The sequence below is a fragment of the Rhinoderma darwinii genome (assembly GCF_050947455.1).
Source record: "Rhinoderma darwinii isolate aRhiDar2 chromosome 11 unlocalized genomic scaffold, aRhiDar2.hap1 SUPER_11_unloc_2, whole genome shotgun sequence".
NCBI classification, from domain to species: domain Eukaryota; kingdom Metazoa; phylum Chordata; class Amphibia; order Anura; family Rhinodermatidae; genus Rhinoderma; species Rhinoderma darwinii.
Genome location: NW_027461851.1, coordinates 257,897 through 281,523, shown reverse-complemented (window position 1 = coordinate 281,523; position 23,627 = coordinate 257,897). Strand labels below are relative to the sequence as shown.

Here is a 23,627-nt window from a genome sequence, read left to right as displayed (position 1 = left end):
TGTGTATCTAACATATACACCGTGTTCCAAATTATTCTGCACATTGGATTTAAGTGTCATAAACATTTAATTATTAGTTTTTCAATGAAACTCATGGATGGTCTTGTGTCTTTGGGCCCTTTGGATCATTGTAATCAATCTCAGACACCTGTGATAATTAGCCAGGTGTGCCCAATCAAAGGAAAACTACTTAAGAAGGACGTTCCACATTATTAAGCAGCCACAGGTTTCAAGCAATATGGGAAAGAAAACGCGTGAAATAGTGCAATACCTTGGACAAGGTATGAAAACATTGGATATTTCAAGAAAACTTAAGCGTGATCATCGTACTGTGAAAAGATTTGTGGCTGATTCAGAGCACAGACGGGTTCGTTCAGATAAAGGCATAATGAGGAAGGTTTCTGCCAGACAAATTAATAGGATTAGGAGAGCAGCTGCTAAAATGCCATTGCAAAGCAGCAAACCGGTATTTGAAGCCGCTGGTGCCTCTGGAGTCCCGCAAACCTCAAGGTGTAGGATCCTCCAGAGGTTTGCAAGTGTACATAAAGCTATTATTCGGCCACTCCTAAACAATGCTCACAAGCAGAAACGGTTGCAGTGGGCTCAGAAATACATGAAGACTCATTTTCAAACCGTGTTGTTTACTGATGAGTGCCGTGCAACCCTGGATGGTCCAGATGGATGGAGTAGTGGATGGTTGATGAATGGCCACCATGTCCCAACAAGGCTGCGATGTCAGCAAGGACGTGGCAGAGTCATGTTTTAGGCTGGAATCATGGGGAGAGAGCTGGTAGGCCCCTTTAGGGTCCCTGACGGTGTGAAAATGACCTCTGCAAAGTACGTAGAGTTTATGACTGACCACTTTCTTCCGTGGTACAAAAAGAAGAACCGTGCCTTCCGTAGCAAAATTATCTTCATGCATGACAATGCACCATCTCATGCTGCAAAGAATACCTCTGTGTCATTGGCTGCTATGGGCATAAAAGGAGAGAAACTCATGGTGGGGAACCCATGTTCCCCTGACCTCAACCCTATTGAGAACCTTTGGAGCATCCTCAAGCAAAAGATCTATGAGGGTGGGAGGCCGTTCACATCAAAACAGAAGCTCTGGGAGGCGATTCTGACATCCTGCAAAGATATTCCAGCAGAAACTGTCCAAATACTCACAAATTCAATGGATGTAGGAATTGTGCAGGTGATATCAGAGAAGGGTCCTGTGTAACATGTAACTTGTCCTGTGCAAGTGATATCAGAGGAGGGTCCTGTGTAACATGTAACTTGTCCTGTGCAGGTGATATCAGAGAAGGGTCCTGTGTAACATGTAACTTGTCCTGTGCAGGTGATATCAGAGAAGGGTCCTGTGTAACATGTAACTTGTCCTGTGTAGGTGATATCAGAGGAGGGTCCTGTGTAACATGTAACTTGTGCTGTGCAGGTGATATCAGAGAAGGGTCCTGTGTAACATGTAACTTGTCCTGTGCAGGTGATATCAGAGGAGGGTCCTGTGTAACATGTAACTTGTCCTGTGCAGGTGATATCAGAGAAGGGTCCTGTGTAACATGTAACTTGTCCTGTGCAGGTGATATCAGAGAAGGGTCCTGTGTAACATGTAACTTGTCCTGTGCAGGTGATATCAGAGAAGGGTCCTGTGTAACATGTAACTTGTGCTGTGCAGGTGATATCAGAGAAGGGTCCTGTGTAACATGTAACTTGTCCTGTGCAGGTGATATCAGAGAAGGGTCCTGTGTAACATGTAACTTGTCCTGTGCAGGTGATATCAGAGAAGGGTCCTGTGTAACATGTAACTTGTGCTGTGCAGGTGATATCAGAGGAGGGTCCTGTGTAACATGTAACTTGTGCTGTGCAGGTGATATCAGAGGAGGGTCCTGTGTAACATGTAACTTGTCCTGTGCAGGTGATATCAGAGAAGGGTCCTGTGTAACATGTAACTTGTGCTGTGCAGGTGATATCAGAGAAGGGTCCTGTGTAACATGTAACTTGTCCTGTGCAGGTGATATCAGAGAAGGGTCCTGTGTAACATGTAACTTGTGCTGTGCAGGTGATATCAGAGGAGGGTCCTGTGTAACATGTAACTTGTGCTGTGCAGGTGATATCAGAGAAGGGTCCTGTGTGACATGTAACTTGTGCTGTGCAGGTGATATCAGAGAAGGGTCCTGTGTAACATGTAACTTGTCCTGTGCAGGTGATATCAGAGAAGGGTCCTGTGTAACATGTAACTTGTCCTGTGCAGGTGATATCAGAGGAGGGTCCTGTGTAACATGTAACTTGTGCTGTGCAGGTGATATCAGAGAAGGGTCCTGTGTAACATGTAACTTGTGCTGTGCAGGTGATATCAGAGGAGGGTCCTGTGTAACATGTAACTTGTGCTGTGCAGGTGATATCAGAGAAGGGTCCTGTGTAACATGTAACTTGTGCTGTGCAGGTGATATCAGAGAAGGGTCCTGTGTAACATGTAACTTGTGCTGTGCAGGTGATATCAGAGGAGGGTCCTGTGTAACATGTAACTTGTGCTGTGCAGGTGATATCAGAGAAGGGTCCTGTGTAACATGTAACTTGTGCTGTGCAGGTGATATCAGAGAAGGGTCCTGTGTAACATGTAACTTGTGCTGTGCAGGTGATATCAGAGGAGGGTCCTGTGTAACATGTAACTTGTGCTGTGCAGGTGATATCAGAGAAGGGGTCCTGTGTAACATGTAACTTGTGCTGTGCAGGTGATATCAGAGAAGGGTCCTGTGTAACATGTAACTTGTGCTGTGCAGGTGATATCAGAGAAGGGTCCTGTGTAACATGTAACTTGTGCTGTGCAGGTGATATCAGAGGAGGGTCCTGTGTAACATGTAACTTGTGCTGTGCAGGTGATATCAGAGAAGGGTCCTGTGTAACATGTAACTTGTCCTGTGCAGGTGATATCAGAGGAGGGTCCTGTGTAACATGTAACTTGTGCTGTGCAGGTGATATCAGAGAAGGGTCCTGTGTAACATGTAACTTGTCCTGTGCAGGTGATATCAGAGAAGGGTCCTGTGTAACATGTAACTTGTGCTGTGCAGGTGATATCAGAGAAGGGTCCTGTGTAACATGTAACTTGTGCTGTGCAGGTGATATCAGAGGAGGGTCCTGTGTAACATGTAACTTGTCCTGTGCAGGTGATATCAGAGGAGGGTCCTGTGTAACATGTAACTTGTGCTGTGCAGGTGATATCAGAGGAGGGTCCTGTGTAACATGTAACTTGTGCTGTGCAGGTGATATCAGAGGAGGGTCCTGTGTAACATGTAACTTGTGCTGTGCAGGTGATATCAGAGGAGGGTCCTGTGTAACATGTAACTTGTCCTGTGCAGGTGATATCAGAGGAGGGTCCTGTGTAACATGTAACTTGTGCTGTGCAGGTGATATCAGAGGAGGGTCCTGTGTAACATGTAACTTGTGCTGTGCAGGTGATATCAGAGAAGGGTCCTGTGTAACATGTAACTTGTCCTGTGCAAGTGATATCAGAGGAGGGTCCTGTGTAACATGTAACTTGTCCTGTGCAGGTGATATCAGAGGAGGGTCCTGTGTAACATGTAACTTGTGCTGTGCAGGTGATATCAGAGGAGGGTCCTGTGTAACATGTAACTTGTGCTGTGCAGGTGATATCAGAGGAGGGTCCTGTGTAACATGTAACTTGTGCTGTGCAGGTGATATCAGAGAAGGGTCCTGTGTAACATGTAACTTGTGCTGTGCAGGTGATATCAGAGAAGGGTCCTGTGTAACATGTAACTTGTGCTGTGCAGGTGATATCAGAGGAGGGTCCTGTGTAACATGTAACTTGTGCTGTGCAGGTGATATCAGAGAAGGGTCCTGTGTAACATGTAACTTGTCCTGTGCAGGTGATATCAGAGAAGGGTCCTGTGTAACATGTAACTTGTGCTGTGCAGGTGATATCAGAGAAGGGTCCTGTGTAACATGTAACTTGTGCTGTGCAGGTGATATCAGAGAAGGGTCCTGTGTAACATGTAACTTGTCCTGTGCAGGTGATATCAGAGGAGGGTCCTGTGTAACATGTAACTTGTGCTGTGCAGGTGATATCAGAGAAGGGTCCTGTGTAACATGTAACTTGTGCTGTGCAGGTGATATCAGAGGAGGGTCCTGTGTAACATGTAACTTGTGCTGTGCAGGTGATATCAGAGAAGGGTCCTGTGTAACATGTAACTTGTCCTGTGCAGGTGATATCAGAGGAGGGTCCTGTGTAACATGTAACTTGTGCTGTGCAGGTGATATCAGAGGAGGGTCCTGTGTAACATGTAACTTGTCCTGTGCAGGTGATATCAGAGAAGGGTCCTGTGTAACATGTAACTTGTGCTGTGCAGGTGATATCAGAGGAGGGTCCTGTGTAACATGTAACTTGTGCTGTGCAGGTGATATCAGAGGAGGGTCCTGTGTAACATGTAACTTGTCCTGTGCAGGTGATATCAGAGAAGGGTCCTGTGTAACATGTAACTTGTGCTGTGCAGGTGATATCAGAGAAGGGTCCTGTGTAACATGTAACTTGTGCTGTGCAGGTGATATCAGAGAAGGGTCCTGTGTAACATGTAACTTGTGCTGTGCAGGTGATATCAGAGGAGGGTCCTGTGTAACATGTAACTTGTGCTGTGCAGGTGATATCAGAGGAGGGTCCTGTGTAACATGTAACTTGTGCTGTGCAGGTGATATCAGAGGAGGGTCCTGTGTAACATGTAACTTGTCCTGTGCAGGTGATATCAGAGGAGGGTCCTGTGTAACATGTAACTTGTGCTGTGCAGGTGATATCAGAGGAGGGTCCTGTGTAACATGTAACTTGTCCTGTGCAGGTGATATCAGAGGAGGGTCCTGTGTAACATGTAACTTGTGCTGTGCAGGTGATATCAGAGGAGGGTCCTGTGTAACATGTAACTTGTCCTGTGCAGGTGATATCAGAGGAGGGTCCTGTGTAACATGTAACTTGTGCTGTGCAGGTGATATCAGAGGAGGGTCCTGTGTAACATGTAACTTGTCCTGTGCAGGTGATATCAGAGAAGGGTCCTGTGTAACATGTAACTTGTGCTGTGCAGGTGATATCAGAGGAGGGTCCTGTGTAACATGTAACTTGTGCTGTGCAGGTGATATCAGAGGAGGGTCCTGTGTAACATGTAACTTGTCCTGTGCAGGTGATATCAGAGGAGGGTCCTGTGTAACATGTAACTTGTGCTGTGCAGGTGATATCAGAGGAGGGTCCTGTGTAACATGTAACTTGTGCTGTGCGGGTGATATCAGAGGAGGGTCCTGTGTAACATGTAACTTGTCCTGTGCAGGTGATATCAGAGAAGGGTCCTGTGTGACATGTAACTTGTGCTGTGCAGGTGATATCAGAGAAGGGTCCTGTGTAACATGTAACTTGTGCTGTGCAGGTGATATCAGAGGAGGGTCCTGTGTAACATGTAACTTGGCCTGGTAAGTGTTTTGTGATTTCTGTAAATATGACCTCCTGATGCTGCAAATTCTACAAATGACCATTTTAGTCTCTTTACAACCTGTAAATGTTCTGATCTCTGTTGTGCATAATAATGTGAAACAAAAAATATCTGTTCTCATTAGGAGATTTATCAATAAAATCCGCATTATCCTCCAGCGGTTGATGGTGAAGATTATACTGACCGTCATTGCATCGACTATTTAGGAAAATCAGCGAAAAATAACATTTACATAATAATTTGGAACGCGGTGTATATATGTGTGTGTGTGTGTGTGTGTGTGTGTGTGTATATATATATGTGTGTGTGTGTGTGTGTGTATATATGTCTCTTTGTGTGTATTTAATATATGGGATGATGTCGTCCTAATGTAAATGATAAGATTATTAGGGGGTCACTGTGGCGTTGCGAGGCCGCAGGTCCCTTCACTTCTCCCTCCAGACATGTGACATATTCCCATCATGCTCAGCCGCCGCTCCATTCAGACTCCTCCTTGAGGTCATGCAGGTAGGAGGGACCCCCGTACTAGTGATGGGGGGGGGGAGCCATCATCCTGATCATCTGACATTGCGGCTCGTCCGGCGTCCGTCTTCCTGGCGCAGCAGCGTTGTATGACATCACGCGGTCGGGGTGTGACTCAGCATTATGGCAGCTGTACGATCTATCAGGCTGTCAGTGACGGGCAGGCGTTTTCTTCCCCGCTTCACCATCCTGATACACTGCCCAGTAATCTGGAATCCTGCTAATCTGGCATTTGAATAACACGCTCCTGAACCAGCAGGAGAATTACCAGCGCAGCGGCGTGAGAAAAGAGCGAGGACGGCGCAAACATCACTTTACTGGTCTAAGAAATAAAACCGTTATAACCTTTATACCTGACCATGAAAGGGTTAACCTGGGTTCAGCGCGCCGGTCCGTTACGGCGCCCCCGTCCGCTGCTCAGTGTGGGGAGAATTTCTGCCAAATGACTTTATACAGAACGGCTGCCATTGTCCTGCTGCACGTAATACCCCAGATCATCCGGCGAAATGGCTGCAATCTCCCGAGACAAAACCCTCACGGCCGCTGTTTACGCGGAGAAATCGCCATTTCACTGTTTATCAATAGAGACGAGGAGCCGCGGAAAGCTGCGCATTATTACTGTGATTGTCTATGGAAGCAAACAAGGGGGCGGGGGAGGGGGCAGCGCTGACCTCCGCTCGCCGTCCCGCTGATTACCAGTGACTGATGAATTGAGCACGGATGTCATTTTCTCTGCGCGGTCTCATCAGCCGCGTATTATTATTATTATTATGTTTTTATCGCTCTTACGTATTTTTTGCTGGTGTAAAACGCGTCGGGGCCACTTCATCTAAAACAGATTACAGCAATTTTCAGCCAAATTTCATTAGACATTCCGGTCTCGAGAGCTGAAATCACAGCGGCGCCAGAAGCCTTTCTTCTCCCCCCCCGTACATTAGCGAGGTTTTCTGCGCTCGTTATCGCCCTTTGTTTATCCCGAGGCGGTTGAATTCCTAAAGATGATGCTCTGTCTTAAGATGTAGATGGTGGGGGTTGTGGTCACATTTGTCAACTGATATTTACTGTTGAGGCCCGAAGTCTGAAAATTCAATCATCAAAACCGTAAACTTTGGGCGGTGAATAAGACAAAAAAGCGCAGGTCCTCTGTATTGTCGCTCTCCGACCTCCGTGACCGCGCTCCTCACCCCCTCTTGAGTGATGATGGGAGTTATGATTGATAAAGGATCCAGCTGCTCTCACTCCACTTGTCCAAATTTTTGAATGGCAAAACTGGCCTGTATTTGTGGAATTACTTTTCAGGGCTTCGGGAAAGCTGGGTGACACTTCCAATGAGCCATGTGATAGAGACAGAAGTAGCAGAATGTGATGATGAGTCCCCACGTCTGCTCAGTGACGGCGGCGCCTCTCATGGTAAACGCTGCCTCGTCCCGCGGGACGTTCTAGACTATTTATCACGGTTATAATAAGCAGCGAGGTTAAATCCGCATCGATCGTGCTGAACTACTACCCCCAGCAGGCAGTGGCATTGTGCATGGAGTTAACACCGCGCCATTCATTCCTGCTGTACAACTGTAGAACTCATTATTGCTGGTGGCAACCACTTATCTACACACTGTAGCAGAAAGTCACCGAGCCCTGAGCTTAATCTCCATCATTCACTAACCGCACTTCATTAACTTGAGTAATTTTCACCCCGGCAGAGATAATACCCCCAATATCCTGCGCTGCTGCTGCTTCCGTCTCTGCGGCGGGTGAAGCCGCTTCCCACAGAACGGGGCTGATCAATGTCTTACTTGGACTCTTGGCCGAGTCACAAGTGCCCGGAGTCCGTGGGTAGATGGGAGATTAATCACTGGGATTGTTCTGGTAAAAGAGGGGGGTCCGGAGAATGTCACTGTCTCCCACTCACGAGGCTGCATGAAGCTGCGGGGTTAATATACAGTGTGAGAGCAGGGCCTCTTCTTAGGGGTACAGAACGTTTATTGGGGAGATCGCTGGTCGATAAGCAGCCCCCCTTGTCTGCTGCCCCCCAGTGCTATGCGACCCACACACTTTACAGATAAGCGTCTCTTTGTTACATGGGACGGCTGCTGGTCACGGCTTTGTCTTTGTCTCATTCTGCCATTTCTTCTTCTCAAGTTAAACAAGGAGAACAAGACCCTGAAGAGGATTAGCATGCTGTACATGGCCAAGCTGGGGCCGGACGTCATCACCGAGGAGATCAACCTGGACCAAGAAGACCACGCAGCTTCTGAAGGAGGCGCCTGCACCTCCCTGGACTGTCAGCACAAACTTAAAGGTAAGACAGAGCACCGTCCATGAGGGTGATCACTGACTCCTCACCATACACCGTGCATGGGAGAGAGGTGACGGCTCCTCACCATACACCGTGCAGGGGAGAGAGGTGTCTGCTCCTCACCATACACCGTGCAGGGGAGAGAGGTGACTGCTCCTCACCATACACCGTGCAGGGGAGAGAGGTGACTGACTCCTCACCATACACCGTGCAGGGGAGAGAGGTGACTGCTCCTCACCATACACCGTGCAGGGGAGAGAGGTGACTGACTCCTCACCATACACCGTGCAGGGGAGAGAGGTGACTGCTCCTCACCATACACCGTGCAGGGGAGAGAGGTGACTGACTCCTCACCATACACCGTGCAGGGGAGAGAGGTGACTGACTCCTCACCATACACCGTGCAGGGGAGAGAGGTGACTGCTCCTCACCATACACCGTGCAGGGGAGAGAGGTGACTGCTCCTCACCATACACCGTGCAGGGGAGAGAGGTGACTGCTCCTCACCATACACCGTGCAGGGGAGAGAGGTGACTGCTCCTCACCATACACCGTGCAGGGGAGAGAGGTGACTGACTCCTCACCATACACCGTGCAGGGGAGAGAGGTGACTGCTCCTCACCATACACCGTGCAGGGGAGAGAGGTGACTGCTCCTCACCATACACCGTGCAGGGGAGAGAGGTGACTGCTCCTCACCATACACCGTGCAGGGGAGAGAGGTGACGGCTCCTCACCATACACCGTGCAGGGGAGAGAGGTGACTGCTCCTCACCATACACCGTGCAGGGGAGAGAGGTGACGGCTCCTCACCATACACCGTGCAGGGGAGAGAGGTGACGGCTCCTCACCATACACCGTGCAGGGGAGAGAGGTGACGGCTCCTCACCATACACCGTGCAGGGGAGAGAGGTGACTGCTCCTCACCATACACCGTGCAGGGGAGAGAGGTGACTGCTCCTCACCATACACCGTGCAGGGGAGAGAGGTGACTGCTCCTCACCATACACCGTGCAGGGGAGAGAGGTGACTGACTCCTCACCATACACCGTGCAGGGGAGAGAGGTGACTGACTCCTCACCATACACCGTGCAGGGGAGAGAGGTGACTGCTCCTCACCATACACCGTGCAGGGGAGAGAGGTGACTGCTCCTCACCATACACCGTGCAGGGGAGAGAGGTGACTGCTCCTCACCATACACCGTGCAGGGGAGAGAGGTGACTGCTCCTCACCATACACCGTGCAGGGGAGAGAGGTGACTGCTCCTCACCATACACCGTGCAGGGGAGAGAGGTGACTGCTCCTCACCATACACCGTGCAGGGGAGAGAGGTGACTGCTCCTCACCATACACCGTGCAGGGGAGAGAGGTGACGGCTCCTCACCATACACCGTGCAGGGGAGAGAGGTGACTGCTCCTCACCATACACCGTGCAGGGGAGAGAGGTGACGGGATCCCCTTTAAGGTGCCCATAGATGTTGGTGCTGTGTACTGGTAACTGTTGTGCTGCGCTGCTCCTGTATGTAATATTCTTCCTCTCATCCAATAGAACTTCAAGAGCAGATACTTTCTGTGCAGAAGGAGAAGACGACATTCGCCATCGAGCTGGAAGATTTACGCTCCAAACTAGTGGACCTCATAGAAGAGGTGCGCCGTACTGGGGGGGCTGAAATGTAGGAATGGAGCCTGTCCATATAGAATAGGATGTACATGGACAACCTGTAGCCATATACCCTGCCGGCTGGTGCTATGTATAGAGTACACTTACCCCGCCTCCAGTACTATACATACAGTACACTGATCCTGCCCCCTGGTGGTAGACAGAGACATATATAGTACACTGACCGCACCCCAGTGCTATATATGCAGTACACAGACCCTGCCCCTGTGCTATATATACGGTACACAGACCCTGTTACATTGTTGCCAACAGTCGAGAATTTGTCGGGACTGTCCCAGCAAATTACTGTCCAGGGACGTGTCCCGGCAACTGCCATATTTAATTGTATCTGCGTCCACAGGACGCTGATACTATTTAATACTATGGCAGAGTTGGAAACTGTCCGCTCCCTGCTCTGCCTTTCACTCTTTCTGGAGCGGAATCCCTGGCCAGAGAGTTGCCGGGGCTTCCGCTCCTAGAGGGAGCCCCTGACGTCCCTGTCCAAATATGAACAGTGATGTCATGGGCTCCTCCAGGAGAGGAATCCCCGGCCAGAACGTCCCTATACAGCCCCAATGGCGTTATCTACAGAGAGGGGGCAGGGTGTGTGTGGCACGATCTACAGGGGGCAGTGCGTGTCTGGCACGATCTACATGGGGCAGCGTGTGTGTCTGGCACGATCTACAGGGGGCAGTGTGTAGCACGATCTACAGGGGGCAGTGTGTGCGGCACGATCTACAGGGGACAGTGTGTGCGGCACGAACTACAGAGAGGGGGCAGAGTGTATGGCCCGATCTACAGGGAGGGGGCAGAGTGTATGGCCCGATCTACAGGGAGGGGGCAGAGTGTATGGCCCGATCTACAGGGAGGGGGCAGAGTGTATGGCCCGATCTACAGGGAGGGGGCAGAGTGTATGGCCCGATCTACAGGGAGGGGGCAGAGTGTATGGCCCGATCTACAGGGAGGGGGCAGAGTGTATGGCCCGATCTACAGGGAGGGGGCAGAGTGTATGGCCCGATCTACAGGGAGGGGGCAGAGTGTATGGCCCGATCTACAGGGAGGGGGCAGAGTGTATGGCCCGATCTACAGGGAGGGGGCAGAGTGTATGGCCCGATCTACAGGGAGGGGGCAGAGTGTATGTCCCGATCTACAGGGAGGGGGCAGAGTGTATGGCCCGATCTACAGGGAGGGTGCAGAGTGTATGGCCCGATCTACAGGGAGGGGGCAGAGTGTATGGCCCGATCTACAGGGAGGGGGCAGTGTGTGCGGCACGATCTACAGGGAGGGGGCAGTGTGCGCGGCACGATCTACAGGGAGGGGGCAGTGTGCGCGGCACGATCTACAGGGAGGGGACAGAGTGTATGGCACGATCTACAGGGAATGGGCAGAGTGTATGGCACGATCTACAGGGAGGGGGCAGTGTGCGCGGCACGATCTACAGGGAGGGGGCAGTGTGCGCGGCACGATCTACAGGGAGGGGGCAGTGTGCGCGGCGCGATCTACAGGGAGGGGGCAGTGTGCGCGGCACGATCTACAGGGAGGGGGCAGTGTGCGCGGCACGATCTACAGGGAGGGGGCAGTGTGCGCGGCACGATCTACAGGGAGGGGGCAGTGTGCGCGGCACGATCTACAGGGAGGGGACAGAGTGTATGGCACGATCTACAGGGAATGGGCAGAGTGTATGGCACGATCTACAGGGAATGGGCAGAGTGTATGGCACGATCTACAGGGAGGGGGCAGAGTGTGCGGCACGATATACAGGGAGGGGGCAGAGTGTACGGCACGATCTACAGGGAGGGGGCAGAGTGTACGGCACGATCTATAGGGAGGGGGCAGAGTGTGCGGCACGATCTACAGGGAGGGGGCAGAGTGTATGGCACGATCTACAGGTAGCTGGCAGTGTGTGTGGCACAATCTACGCTGGTTTTTTACGCTGCCAGTAGTGGTCAGCACATATCACCTCGCCCTAGTGATAAAGTGAGACCTCACCTGCCTGTAAACAACCAGATAACCAGAGACGCCGGCCACCATAGTAGTTGTCAGCCAAACTAGTGCAGACCTTTTTGTACGTTCATTTGTATGCAGAAATTCTGGGAAGATAGCCACGCCCCCTTAGTCACACCCACCAGGTAAGCCACGCCCCATAAGACACACCCAACAAAGAAGCCACACCCTACGTCTCCCTGGAAAAAAAATGTGAACTGTTGGCAACGGTGCTGTTACTTAGTGGTATACAGGCTATGAACACCCTGGTAATAGGGTGAGGGCATTCTATATTGGGGTCACTGAGGTCCGGCTCTCGTAGGATGAACCTGCTGCAGATTTTCGTCTTTATGTCCCTCCTATCGATTTCTGTTCCAGTTCAAGATTCTTTTGTTTCATTTCTTTTACAGGTAAACGTCACAAGAAAGGAGAACGTCACCCTGAATAAAGAAGCTTATGACCGGAGAAAACTCTTAGAAAAGTACAACCGAGGTGAGATGTGGCTGTGATCACATATATATGAGATGCGGCAGTGGTCACATATATAATGTCCGTGAGTGATCACATATATATGAGATGCGGCAGTGGTCACATATATAATGTCCATGAGTGACCACATATATATGAGATGCGGCAGCGGTCACATATATAATGTCCGTGAGTGACCACATATATATGAGATGCGGCAGTGGTCACATATATAATGTCCATGAGTGACCACATAAATATGAGATGCGGCAGCGGTCACATATATAATGTCCATGAGTGACCACATCTATATGAGATGCGGCTGTGGTCACATATATAATGTCCATGAGTGACCACATATATATGAGATGCGGCAGTGGTCACATATATAATGTCCATGAGTGACCATGTATATATGAGATGCGGCAGTGGTCACATATATAATGTCCGTGAGTGACCACATATATATGAGATGCGGCAGTGGTCACATATATAATGTCCGTGAGTGACCACGTATATATGAGATGCGGCTGTGATCAGATATATAATGTCCATGAGTGACCACATATATATGAGATGCGGCAGTGGTCACATATATAATGTCCGTGAGTGACCACGTATATATGAGATGCGGCTGTGGTCACATATATAATGTCCATGAGTGACCACGTATATATGAGATGTGGCTGTGGTCACATATATAATGTCCGTGAGTGACCACATATATATGAGATGCGGCAGTGGTCACATATATATATGTGGTCACTCACGGACATTATATATGTGACCACTGCCGCATCTCATATATATGTGGTCACTCACGGACATTATATATGTGACCACAGCCACATCTCATATATACGTGGTCACTCACGGACATTATATGAGATGCGGCAGTGGTCACATATATAATGTCCGTGAGTGACCACATATATATGAGATGCGGCAGTGGTCACATATATAATGTCCGTGAGTGACCACATATATATGAGATGCGGCAGTGGTCACCTATATAATGTCCGTGAGTGACCACATATATATGAGATCATTGGCCGGATATTTGTTCATTCTTACACCATTGCTTGTCTATAGTAATCGTTCCCCAAAGCGTCCCCTTCCCTGCAGAACTTCTTTAAAGGGGTTTCCCACCATTAATAGTCTGATATTCCACTACATCTCTTGCAGCGCTGTGCAGCAGACCTCAGTGCATTATGGAGCTGTTCTCTTGTGTTTGTCACTTGAAATCGGTCAACACCAAACTGACAAACAGCAGAATTGTGAATGCAGCTCTGGCTGTGGATAAGGCATTGTATGACTCGATTTAGGTTTCACAAGAGACTGTCACAGAAAGACGAAATGAAGTAAAAGTGACAGACGAGGCGGCTGGGAGGGTCACGCACATCATCGTATAGTGAAGTGTTCTGCAACTTCTGCTGCCGTTTTAGCGGACAAAAATTGTATATAATAGTTGCGAAGCTTCAGCTATGTGAGCTGGACTAGGTGGTTAGAGGTTTCATCCGTGATAGCAAGCAGAGATCTTGAAATTGATGAGGCAAGTTGCAGAACTTACAATGGCGCAGCTTTATAGGACTGGACACCGGCCCTTTAAGTGCAGACACTAATTGTTGGTGACAGGAGTCTCGCGGCCGCGCCTCGCTGGTGAAGTCTCCGCTCTTGGCTGCGGTTCAGCGTCTGCTGGATATAATGGCGCTGTCACCGGGCCAGGCCCCGTCCACCAGTCAGTCTGTTTCCCGACAGCGCGCAGACCACCGCATCATCGCCAACTTGTTTGCTGACACAAATCTCCAGACTGTGAATTGCTGCTTTCCTTAATTGCTGCTGTTTTGATTTGTAATTAAGGTCCATTGAAAAAAGGCGGCATGAATATTAATGCGGCGCTGGCAGCGAGCGGCGCTCCGTGATTATAATGGCTGTGGTGGCCGGGGGCGGGTGGAGGAGGGTTTGTTTGCAGCGGGATGTTGAAGTAGTTCATCGGTTAATGGGATTAGAAACTTATGCTAATTGTAGCGCGGTTAAACTAACGAGCACCTAAATGTGCAGGACAGGCGGCGCTGCCTCATTAGTGGCGGAGCTTCTCCTGCTGCCGGCGGGGGAGGGGGCACTTTCTCCTGCTCCGTCTCCACTTCTTGACCTCCTTGTGCTGTTTTGCTCTTCTGTTCAGAGCTGATTTGTTCTCAGTCGTTACCTTGTAATTTCTGTGCCCTTCGCCTCACCCCTAGGTCTTCTTTATAGGTGTCGGAGCAGATTACACTTGGCCCATAAAGGATGATTATATATAGGGGGCTCCAGGCGCGGGGGTCCAGTACCTCACGTTACATCTTAGTTATATACGTGAAGTCCACAGTCGGCGTGTTCACGGCACACGCAGCGTCCACGTTACATCGATGTTTTCTGAAGTCTGGCGCAGATTTTGTGGCTCCCCCCCCCCCCCTGTAAGGCCAAATAAAGTAAAAATAAACGTGATTCCCCAGAGATTCACATTTCTGATCCAGAGCGGACGAGGCCACGAAACACCCAGTGAATTCTTCTCCCGATGGAGCGACTTATTCCAGAAATGTACATTGTGGGTTTCTGATGTAGCCGCGCGGCACTCGCTTATTTTGATTGGTTAGGATCAGTAGGGATCACATCCAGCTGGGATTTTCCTGTTCGTCTCATGATCGGAGGACTCTGGGACTCTCTCCTGTGGTCTCCTGATCGGAGGACTCTGGGACTCTCTCCTGTGGTCTCCTGATCGGAGGACTCTGGGACTCTCTCCTGTGGTCTCCTGATCGGAGGACTCTGGGACTCTCTCCTGTGGTCTCCTGATCGGAGGACTCTGGGACTCTCTCCTGTGGTCTCCTGATCGGAGGACTCTGGGCCTGTCTCCTGTGGGCTCCTGATCGGAGGACTCTGGGACTCTCTCCTGTGGGCTCCTGATCGGAGGACTCTGGGACTCTCTCCTGTGGTCTCCTGATCGGAGGACTCTGGGCCTGTCTCCTGTGGGCTCCTGATCGGAGGACTCTGGGACTCTCTCCTGTGTCTCCAGCCTCATAACAATCGTTCATAATAAATCTAAGGACTCTATATCTGATATCTTACCTGTATGATCGGATTTCACAGGAGCTGTGCAGCGAGCGGATGCGGTCTGTGGGTGGCGGGTGCCCGCTCTGTGGGTTGCGGCTGCCCGCTCTGTGGGTGTCCGGTCTGCAGGATGCGGAGACGCGCAGCGAGCGGATCCGGCGACTCTTTCACGGACGCCTCCTTGTGAAGGCGTTGGGCACGGTTGATAATTTTTTGTTTCTTTTTTCAGTGTCTGTCCTGGCAGTAGAAGAATATGAAGAGCTACAGACTAACTTAGAGATGGAGAAAGATCTCCGGGTACAAGCAGAGTCACTGGCACAGGAGGTGAGGCCCAGACCCCAGGGGAGGGCGCTGATGTTTAATACTCCTTGCTGGAGGCCCAGTACCCGTCTCATGGTCTAATCCCATCATCTGACATTGTAACCGATATATAATGTTTAGCAGCTTTCTAATAGTGTTTCAATATCTTTCTATGTTTTAGATCTCTGCTTGCTGTCAGTGAATAATTTGGTTGATACTTTAAATCCTGGGGAGGGGGTTGGGGCTCGTTTTTACTGTTCCATCTCCTGTTTCTTTAGATGTATATTGAGCAGAATAAACTGAAAAGACAAAGTTGCCTCCTGCTGCAGAGCATTTCACCCGATGAGCAGTTGATCAAAGCCCTGGATGAGAATGCGAGGTTGACTCATCTACTGGAAGAGGCAGAGATTGGACATGAGCTGAAGGTGACGTCACATGGCGCTTCATATAATGTGTATGTAAGGACAGTAATGTGGGGAGCATTGGATTCTCTGCGTGTCCTGTCAGCCCTGAAGTGAAGCCACCCCTGAACCGACATCACTGAAGCCAATCACCTGATGAACACCGTCACAGCAGCACAGAGTATTTCATCAGATACGTTTGCTGATTCTGTGGGAGGTCTTGAACAGAGAGTTACATAGTGAATAAAGCAAAATCCCGAACATTGGCGAGTATTTCGGATGAGGTGTGCGCTGATCTTGTTCCCGACTTATTTTCAGGCGTTTTCTGGAGCGTAAAATATATCGCGCCCCAGAAATACACATGAAATACGACTCCAAACAACGTATCGATATCAATAAGACATACGCGGTGTTTATACGAGGAGTATTTTTATGCTGCTGAATTGAAAACCACTTCGTAAAAAATAACATTGATACTTCAAAAAACGCTTCGAAAATACATTTCAAAAATTCTTGCAAAAATCTCCCGAGTTCAGAGGTGATTTTCTTTTGAAATCCGCCTCAAGTTTTTTAGCCTTTCATATAACGTGTAAACATGGCCTTAGAGTTGTAGTGGACGGAGCATTTCCCCAGCAGCACAGAGTATATCAGGAGAGGAGTATGCCGCTTTTGTGGGAGGTCACCAATTCGAAATTACACAGCAGCAGGGCCAGCAGCACAGTGTATTTAAGGAGAGGTGTGCAGATCCTGTGGCAGGTCACAGACTAGTTAGTGGTTCTTCTTTTAACATTACAATAATTTTTTCACTTCCAACCAGGTGAAGGATCTGGAGGATCAGCTACAAGAGGCAAAGCTGCGGAAAGAAGTCCAGAGCCTGAAGAAACAACTGGAGATCTTCGAAGACGAGAAGAAGGATCTGGAGACCCAGTTACAGATGTCGGAGTCTACAGTGAAGGACCTGAAACACTGCGGTATGTAGACGGTACCCCATGGAGGAGCCACACTGGAGACCCTGCGGTATGTAGACTGTACCCCATAGAGGAGCCACACTGGAGACCCCTGCGGTATGTAGACTGTACCCCATAGAGGAGCCACACTGGAGACCCTGCGGTATGTAGACGGTACCCCATAGAGGAGCCACACTGGCGACCCCTGCGGTATGTAGACTGTACCCCATAGAGGAGCCACACTGGAGACCCTGCGGTATGTAGACTGTACCCCATAGAGGAGCCACACTGGAGACCCTGCGGTATGTAGACGGTACCCCATAGAGGAGCCACACTGGAGACCCTGCGGTATGTAGACTGTACCCCATAGAGGAGCCACACTGGAGACCCTGCGGTATGTAGATGGCACCTCATAGAGGAGCCACACTGGAGACCCTGCGGTATGTAGACGGTACCCCATAGAGGAGCCACACTGGAGACCCTGCGGTATGTAGATGGCACCCCATAGAGGAGCCACACTGGAGACCCTGCGGTATGTAGACGGTACCCCATAGAGGAGCCACACTGGAGACCCTGCGGTATGTAGACGGTACCCCATAGAGGAGCCACACTGGCGACCCCTGCGGTATGTAGACTGTACCCCATAGAGGAGCCACACTGGCGACCCCTGCGGTATGTAGACGGTACCCCATAGAGGAGCCACACTGGAGACCCTGCGGTATGTAGACTGTACCCCATAGAGGAGCCACACTGGAGACCCTGCGGTATGTAGACTGTACCCCATAGAGGAGCCACACTGGAGACCCTGCGGTATGTAGACTGTACCCCATAGAGGAGCCACACTGGAGACCCTGCGGTATGTAGACTGTACCCCATAGAGGAGCCACACTGGAGACCCTGCGGTATGTAGACTGTACCCCATAGAGGAGCCACACTGGAGACCCTGCGGTATGTAGACTGTACCCCATAGAGGAGCCACACTGGAGACCCCTGCGGTATGTGACTGTACCCCATAGAGGAGCCACACTGGAGACCCTGCGGTATGTAGACGGTACCCCATAGAGGAGCCACACTGGCGACCCCTGCGGTATGTAGACGGTACCCCATAGAGGAGCCACACGAGACCCTGCGGTATGTAGACGGTACCCCATAGAGGAGCCACACTGGAGACCCTGCGGTATGTAGACTGTACCCCATAGCGGAGTCACACTTGAGACCCTGCGGTATGTAGATGGTACCCCATAGAGGAGCCACACTGGAGACCCTGCGGTATGTAGACTGTACCCCATAGAGGAGTCACACTGGAGACCCTGCGGTATGTAGACTGTACCCCATAGAGGAGCCACACTGGAGACCCTGCGGTATGTAGACTGTACCCCATAGCGGAGTCACACTGGAGACCCTGCGGTATGTAGACTGTACCCCATAGAGGAGCCACACTGGAGACCCTGCGGTATGTAGACGGTACCCCATAGAGGAGCCACACTGGAGACCCTGCGGTATGTAGACGGTACCCCATAGAGGAGCCACACTGGAGACCCTGCGGTATGTAGACGGTACCCCATAGAGGAGCCACACTGGAGACCCTGCGGTATGTAGACTGTACCCCATAGAGGAGCCACACTGGAGACCCCTGCGGTATGTAGACGGTACCCCATAGAGGAGCCACACTGGAGACCCTGCGGTATGTAGACTGTACCCCATAGAGGAGCCACACTGGAGACCCCTGCGGTATGTAGACGGTACCCCATAGAGGAGCCACACTGGAGACCCTGCGGTATGTAGACTGTACCCCATAGAGGAGCCACACTGGAGACCCTGCGGTATGTAGACGGTACCCCATAGAGGAGCCACACTGGAGACCCCTGCGGTATGTAGACTGTACCCCATAGAGGAGCCACACTGGAGACCCTGCGGTATGTAGATGGTACCCCATAGAGGAGTCACACTGGAGACCCTGCGGTATGTAGATGGTACCCCATAGAGGAGCCACACTGGAGACCCTGCGGTATGTAGACGGTACCCCATAGAGGAGCCACACTGGAGACCCTGCGGTATGTAGAAGGTACCCCATAGAGGAGCCACACTGGAGACCCTGCGGTATGTAGACGGTACCCCATAGAGGAGCCACACTGGAGACCCTGCGGTATGTAGAAGGTACCCCATAGAGGAGCCACACTGGAGACCCTGCGGTATGTAGACGGTACCCCATAGAGGAGCCACACTGGAGACCCTGCGGTATGTAGACTGTACCCCATAGCGGAGTCACACTTGAGACCCTGCGGTATGTAGATGGTACCCCATAGAGGAGCCACACTGGAGACCCTGCGGTATGTAGACTGTACCCCATAGAGGAGCCACACTGGAGACCCTGCGGTATGTAGACTGTACCCCATAGAGGAGTCACACTGGAGACCCTGCGGTATGTAGACTGTACCCCATAGAGGAGCCACACTGGAGACCCTGCGGTATGTAGACTGTACCCCATAGAGGAGTCATACTGGAGACCCTGCGGTATGTAGACTGTACCCCATAGAGGAGCCACACTGGAGACCCTGCGGTATGTAGACTGTACCCCATAGAGGAGCCACACTGGAGACCCTGCGGTATGTAGACTGTACCCCATAGAGGAGCCACACTGGAGACCCCTGCGGTATGTAGACGGTACCCCATAGAGGAGCCACACTGGAGACCCTGCGGTATGTAGACTGTACCCCATAGAGGAGCCACACTGGAGACCCTGCGGTATGTAGACGGTACCCCATAGAGGAGCCACACTGGAGACCCTGCGGTATGTAGACGGTACCCCATAGAGGAGCCACACTGGAGACCCCTGCGGTATGTAGACTGTACCCCATAGAGGAGTCACACTGGAGACCCTGCGGTATGTAGACGGTACCCCATGGAGGAGCCACACTGGAGACCCTGCGGTATGTAGACGGTACCCCATAGAGGAGCCACACTGGAGACCCTGCGGTATGTAGACGGTACCCCATAGAGGAGCCACACTGGAGACCCTGCGGTATGTAGACGGTACCCCATAGAGGAGCCACACTGGAGACCCTGCGGTATGTAGACGGTACCCCATAGAGGAGCCACACTGGAGACCCTGCGGTATGTAGACGGTACCCCATAGAGGAGACACACGAGACCCTGCGGTATGTAGACTGTACCCCATAGAGGAGCCACACTGGAGACCCTGCGGTATGTAGACGGTACCCCATAGAGGAGCCACATTGGAGACCCTGCGGTATGTAGACGGTACCCCATAGAGGAGCCACACTGGAGACCCTGCGGTATGTAGACTGTACCCCATAGAGGAGCCACACTGGAGACCCTGCGGTATGTAGACTGTACCCCATAGAGGAGCCACACTGGAGACCCCTGCGGTATGTAGACTGTACCCCATAGAGGAGCCACACTGGAGACCCCTGCGGTATGTAGACTGTACCCCATAGAGGAGCCACACTGGAGATCCCTGCGGTATGTAGACTGTACCCCATAGAGGAGCCACACTGGAGACCCCTGCGGTATGTAGACTGTACCCCATAGAGGAGCCACACTGGAGACCCTGCGGTATGTAGACGGTACCCCATAGAGGAGCCACACTGGAGACCCTGCGGTATGTAGACTGTACCCCATAGAGAAGCCACACTGGAGACCCCTGCGGTATGTAGACTGTACCCCATAGAGGAGCCACACTGGAGACCCTGCGGTATGTAGACGGTACCCCATAGAGGAGCCACACTGGAGACCCCTGCGGTATGTAGACTGTACCCCATAGAGGAGCCACACTGGAGACCCTGCGGTATGTAGACGGTACCCCATAGAGGAGCCACACTGGAGACCCTGCGGTATGTAGACTGTACCCCATAGAGGAGCCACACTGGAGACCCTGCGGTATGTAGACTGTACCCCATAGAGGAGCCACACTGGAGACCCTGCGGTATGTAGACTGTACCCCATAGAGGAGCCACACTGGAGACCCTGCGGTATGTAGACGGTACCCCATAGAGGAGCCACACTGGAGACCCTGCGGTATGTAGACTGTACCCCATAGAGGAGCCACACTGGAGACCCTGCGGTATGTAGACTGTACCCCATAGAGGAGTCACACTGGAGACCCTGCGGTATGTAGACTGTACCCCATAGCGGAGTCACACTGGAGACCCTGCGGTATGTAGACGGTACCCCATAGAGGAGCCACACTGGAGACCCTGCGGTATGTAGACGGTACCCCATGGAGGAGCCACACTGGAGACCCTGCGGTATGTAGACGGTACCCCATGGAGGAGCCACACTGGAGACCCTGCGGTATGTAGACGGTACCCCATAGAGGAGCCACACTGGAGACCCTGCGGTATGTAGACGGTACCCCATAGAGGAGCCACACTGGAGACCCTGCGGTATGTAGACGGTACCCCATGGAGGAGCCACACTGGAGACCCTGCGGTATGTAGACGGTACCCCATGGAGGAGCCACACTGGAGACCCTGCGGTATGTAGACGGTACCCCATAGAGGAGCCACACTGGAGACCCTGGGAGGAGATTCTAACTCCCCACATAGCGATCATGATTAACAAGCGGTAATAATCTGCTCCATCTGCGGACATGGGCGAATTCACACACGGTGGATTTGTTGGAGCAGTTTCTGTGTCTTGTTCATGTGAATGGAGTTTACAGAAATCCTGCACCTGCTGCAAAAACCTCCCCGGTTACCTGTTCGGGCCGGATACAAATCCGCCGCTGCACGTGAGCCTGGCCTTAACGTGCGTTCCCACGTGCCGAATCACACCGGGCGGTTTTTCGGCGTGCGGCTTATACAGGTGAAATAAACGCTTTCAACTCTTCACCTGCTGAAGCGACAAAAACTGCATCGCAAAATTGTGGTCATTTAAACACGTTTTGGCCGTGCGCCGTGCTACCGGTGCCGTTAACAGAATACGACCTCGACGTTCAGGGTTCAGTCATTTTATTTTCTTCTATTTATTTTTTTACGTTCGTGTTTCATAATCCGATTGTAGCGTTTACGGTCATGCAGCGGGGGGAGGGGAGTTCCCAGCATGCACCATTCCTGAGGACAATTCTTCATATTCGGGTCATTATGTTTTCGTGTCTGACATCTCCGGTAACCTGCGCCCGTACGTGCAGTCCTGTAACGCGGCAGCCGCTGATCTCCTCGTGGTAATGACGCGCTGCACATGACGACGGCCTTGATGTTTTATTGTGTTCTGATGAAAGGTTTTGAGCGTGTTGTTGAGTCGCGGGGGTGACAATGTGCGGGGCGCCGGGGTCACGCTCAGCGCACGCTCTTCTTCACTCTATTTACACTCTGATTTCTGACAATATCTGGTTCCATTAAAGGAGAAAACGCGTCTCATTAGCAGCTGCGTCAGTGAGGAGAGGGGGGTGATGGGTAATTAGAGCTGCGTTGCCTTCACTTCATAATGAAAGCGCCTGATGGGGAGAACGATCATCCGTGACCTCCGGTTCCCTCTAATGCAGTGGGAGACGCAGTCACAGGGCCGCTCCTGGGCTACTTTATAATCATAATTGTGTCATTACCATTTTCAAGTTCTCTGCTTGCTGTTAGTGAGTGGAAACTGATATATTATGGGAACACCCGATCCTCCACTGCGTACATAGACGCTGCAGTAGTAGGGGTGTCCCCTTTAGGATTTGCTCATCCATAGTAGTGATGTGACAGGCGGCGGCTGCCCCACTACACTGCAAAAACCACAGCAAGAGACGTCTGACCGACCGCGCAGAATTGATAGAAACGCTTGTGTTTGTTGTTTGTCGTGTCATCATTTCACATGTAAATCCTTTTTTCTGCCTCCAGTGGAAGAACTTAAGAAGCGGCTACATCAGGCGGAGAAACCAGCTCCACCCCCTCCTCCACCGCCACCGCCCCCTCTACCGCCACCACCGCCGCCAAACCCCATCCGGTAAGATGTATAGAAGTCGCCTGTGAAGTCACTGACCTGCAGTATTCTCGCCCTCAAAGGCCCCGTCCAGTCCCATGTAAAAAGTTCTGTCACTTGCTAATAGAATTAGTGCTTCAATTCCTCATCCACAATCTGTGCTTGCTTTCAGTGTATGGGGAAAAAAAAATCACCCAGAGGCTAAAAACTGGTCCTGACCTAATTCTTCTCACAGCTGAGGGTTGGTTATACTGTATCAGTGTAGACAATCTTCTGTGAGGTAAAACCAGTAGCATCACGCATTTATCTCCTGTCCCGGATTCTAGACTGATAGGGTTTACCTGCACTGATACGTTGGAACAATCCCTCAGTTGTGACAGTGTTAGGGCAGGATGGGTTTTCAGCCTCTGGATGTAAACAAAAATATTTCTAATCCCTAAAAGCAAGCAGTGATCTTCACAATTATGAGGAATTGACACACAATGTCTACTAAAGGTTTGTATTCTGTTATAGAAGACTGACCGTGTGTGGCTCATTAACACATATACAGAATGTATG

At 51.1% G+C, this 23,627-nt stretch overlaps 1 protein-coding gene across 1 annotated transcript in view; it reads left to right on the top strand.

Moving 5' to 3' along the window:
* SHTN1 (shootin 1) overlaps window positions 1–23,627 on the top strand; it is a 44,728-nt gene that overhangs the window by 4,944 nt on the left and 16,157 nt on the right. Inside the window, exons 2-8 of the mRNA XM_075847760.1 lie at window positions 8,145–8,304; window positions 9,851–9,948; window positions 12,355–12,436; window positions 15,726–15,820; window positions 16,075–16,221; window positions 17,015–17,168; window positions 22,988–23,093. Coding sequence (XP_075703875.1) covers window positions 8,145–8,304; window positions 9,851–9,948; window positions 12,355–12,436; window positions 15,726–15,820; window positions 16,075–16,221; window positions 17,015–17,168; window positions 22,988–23,093 — 842 coding nt within the window. The remainder of the gene's footprint in view (window positions 1–8,144; window positions 8,305–9,850; window positions 9,949–12,354; window positions 12,437–15,725; window positions 15,821–16,074; window positions 16,222–17,014; window positions 17,169–22,987; window positions 23,094–23,627) is intronic.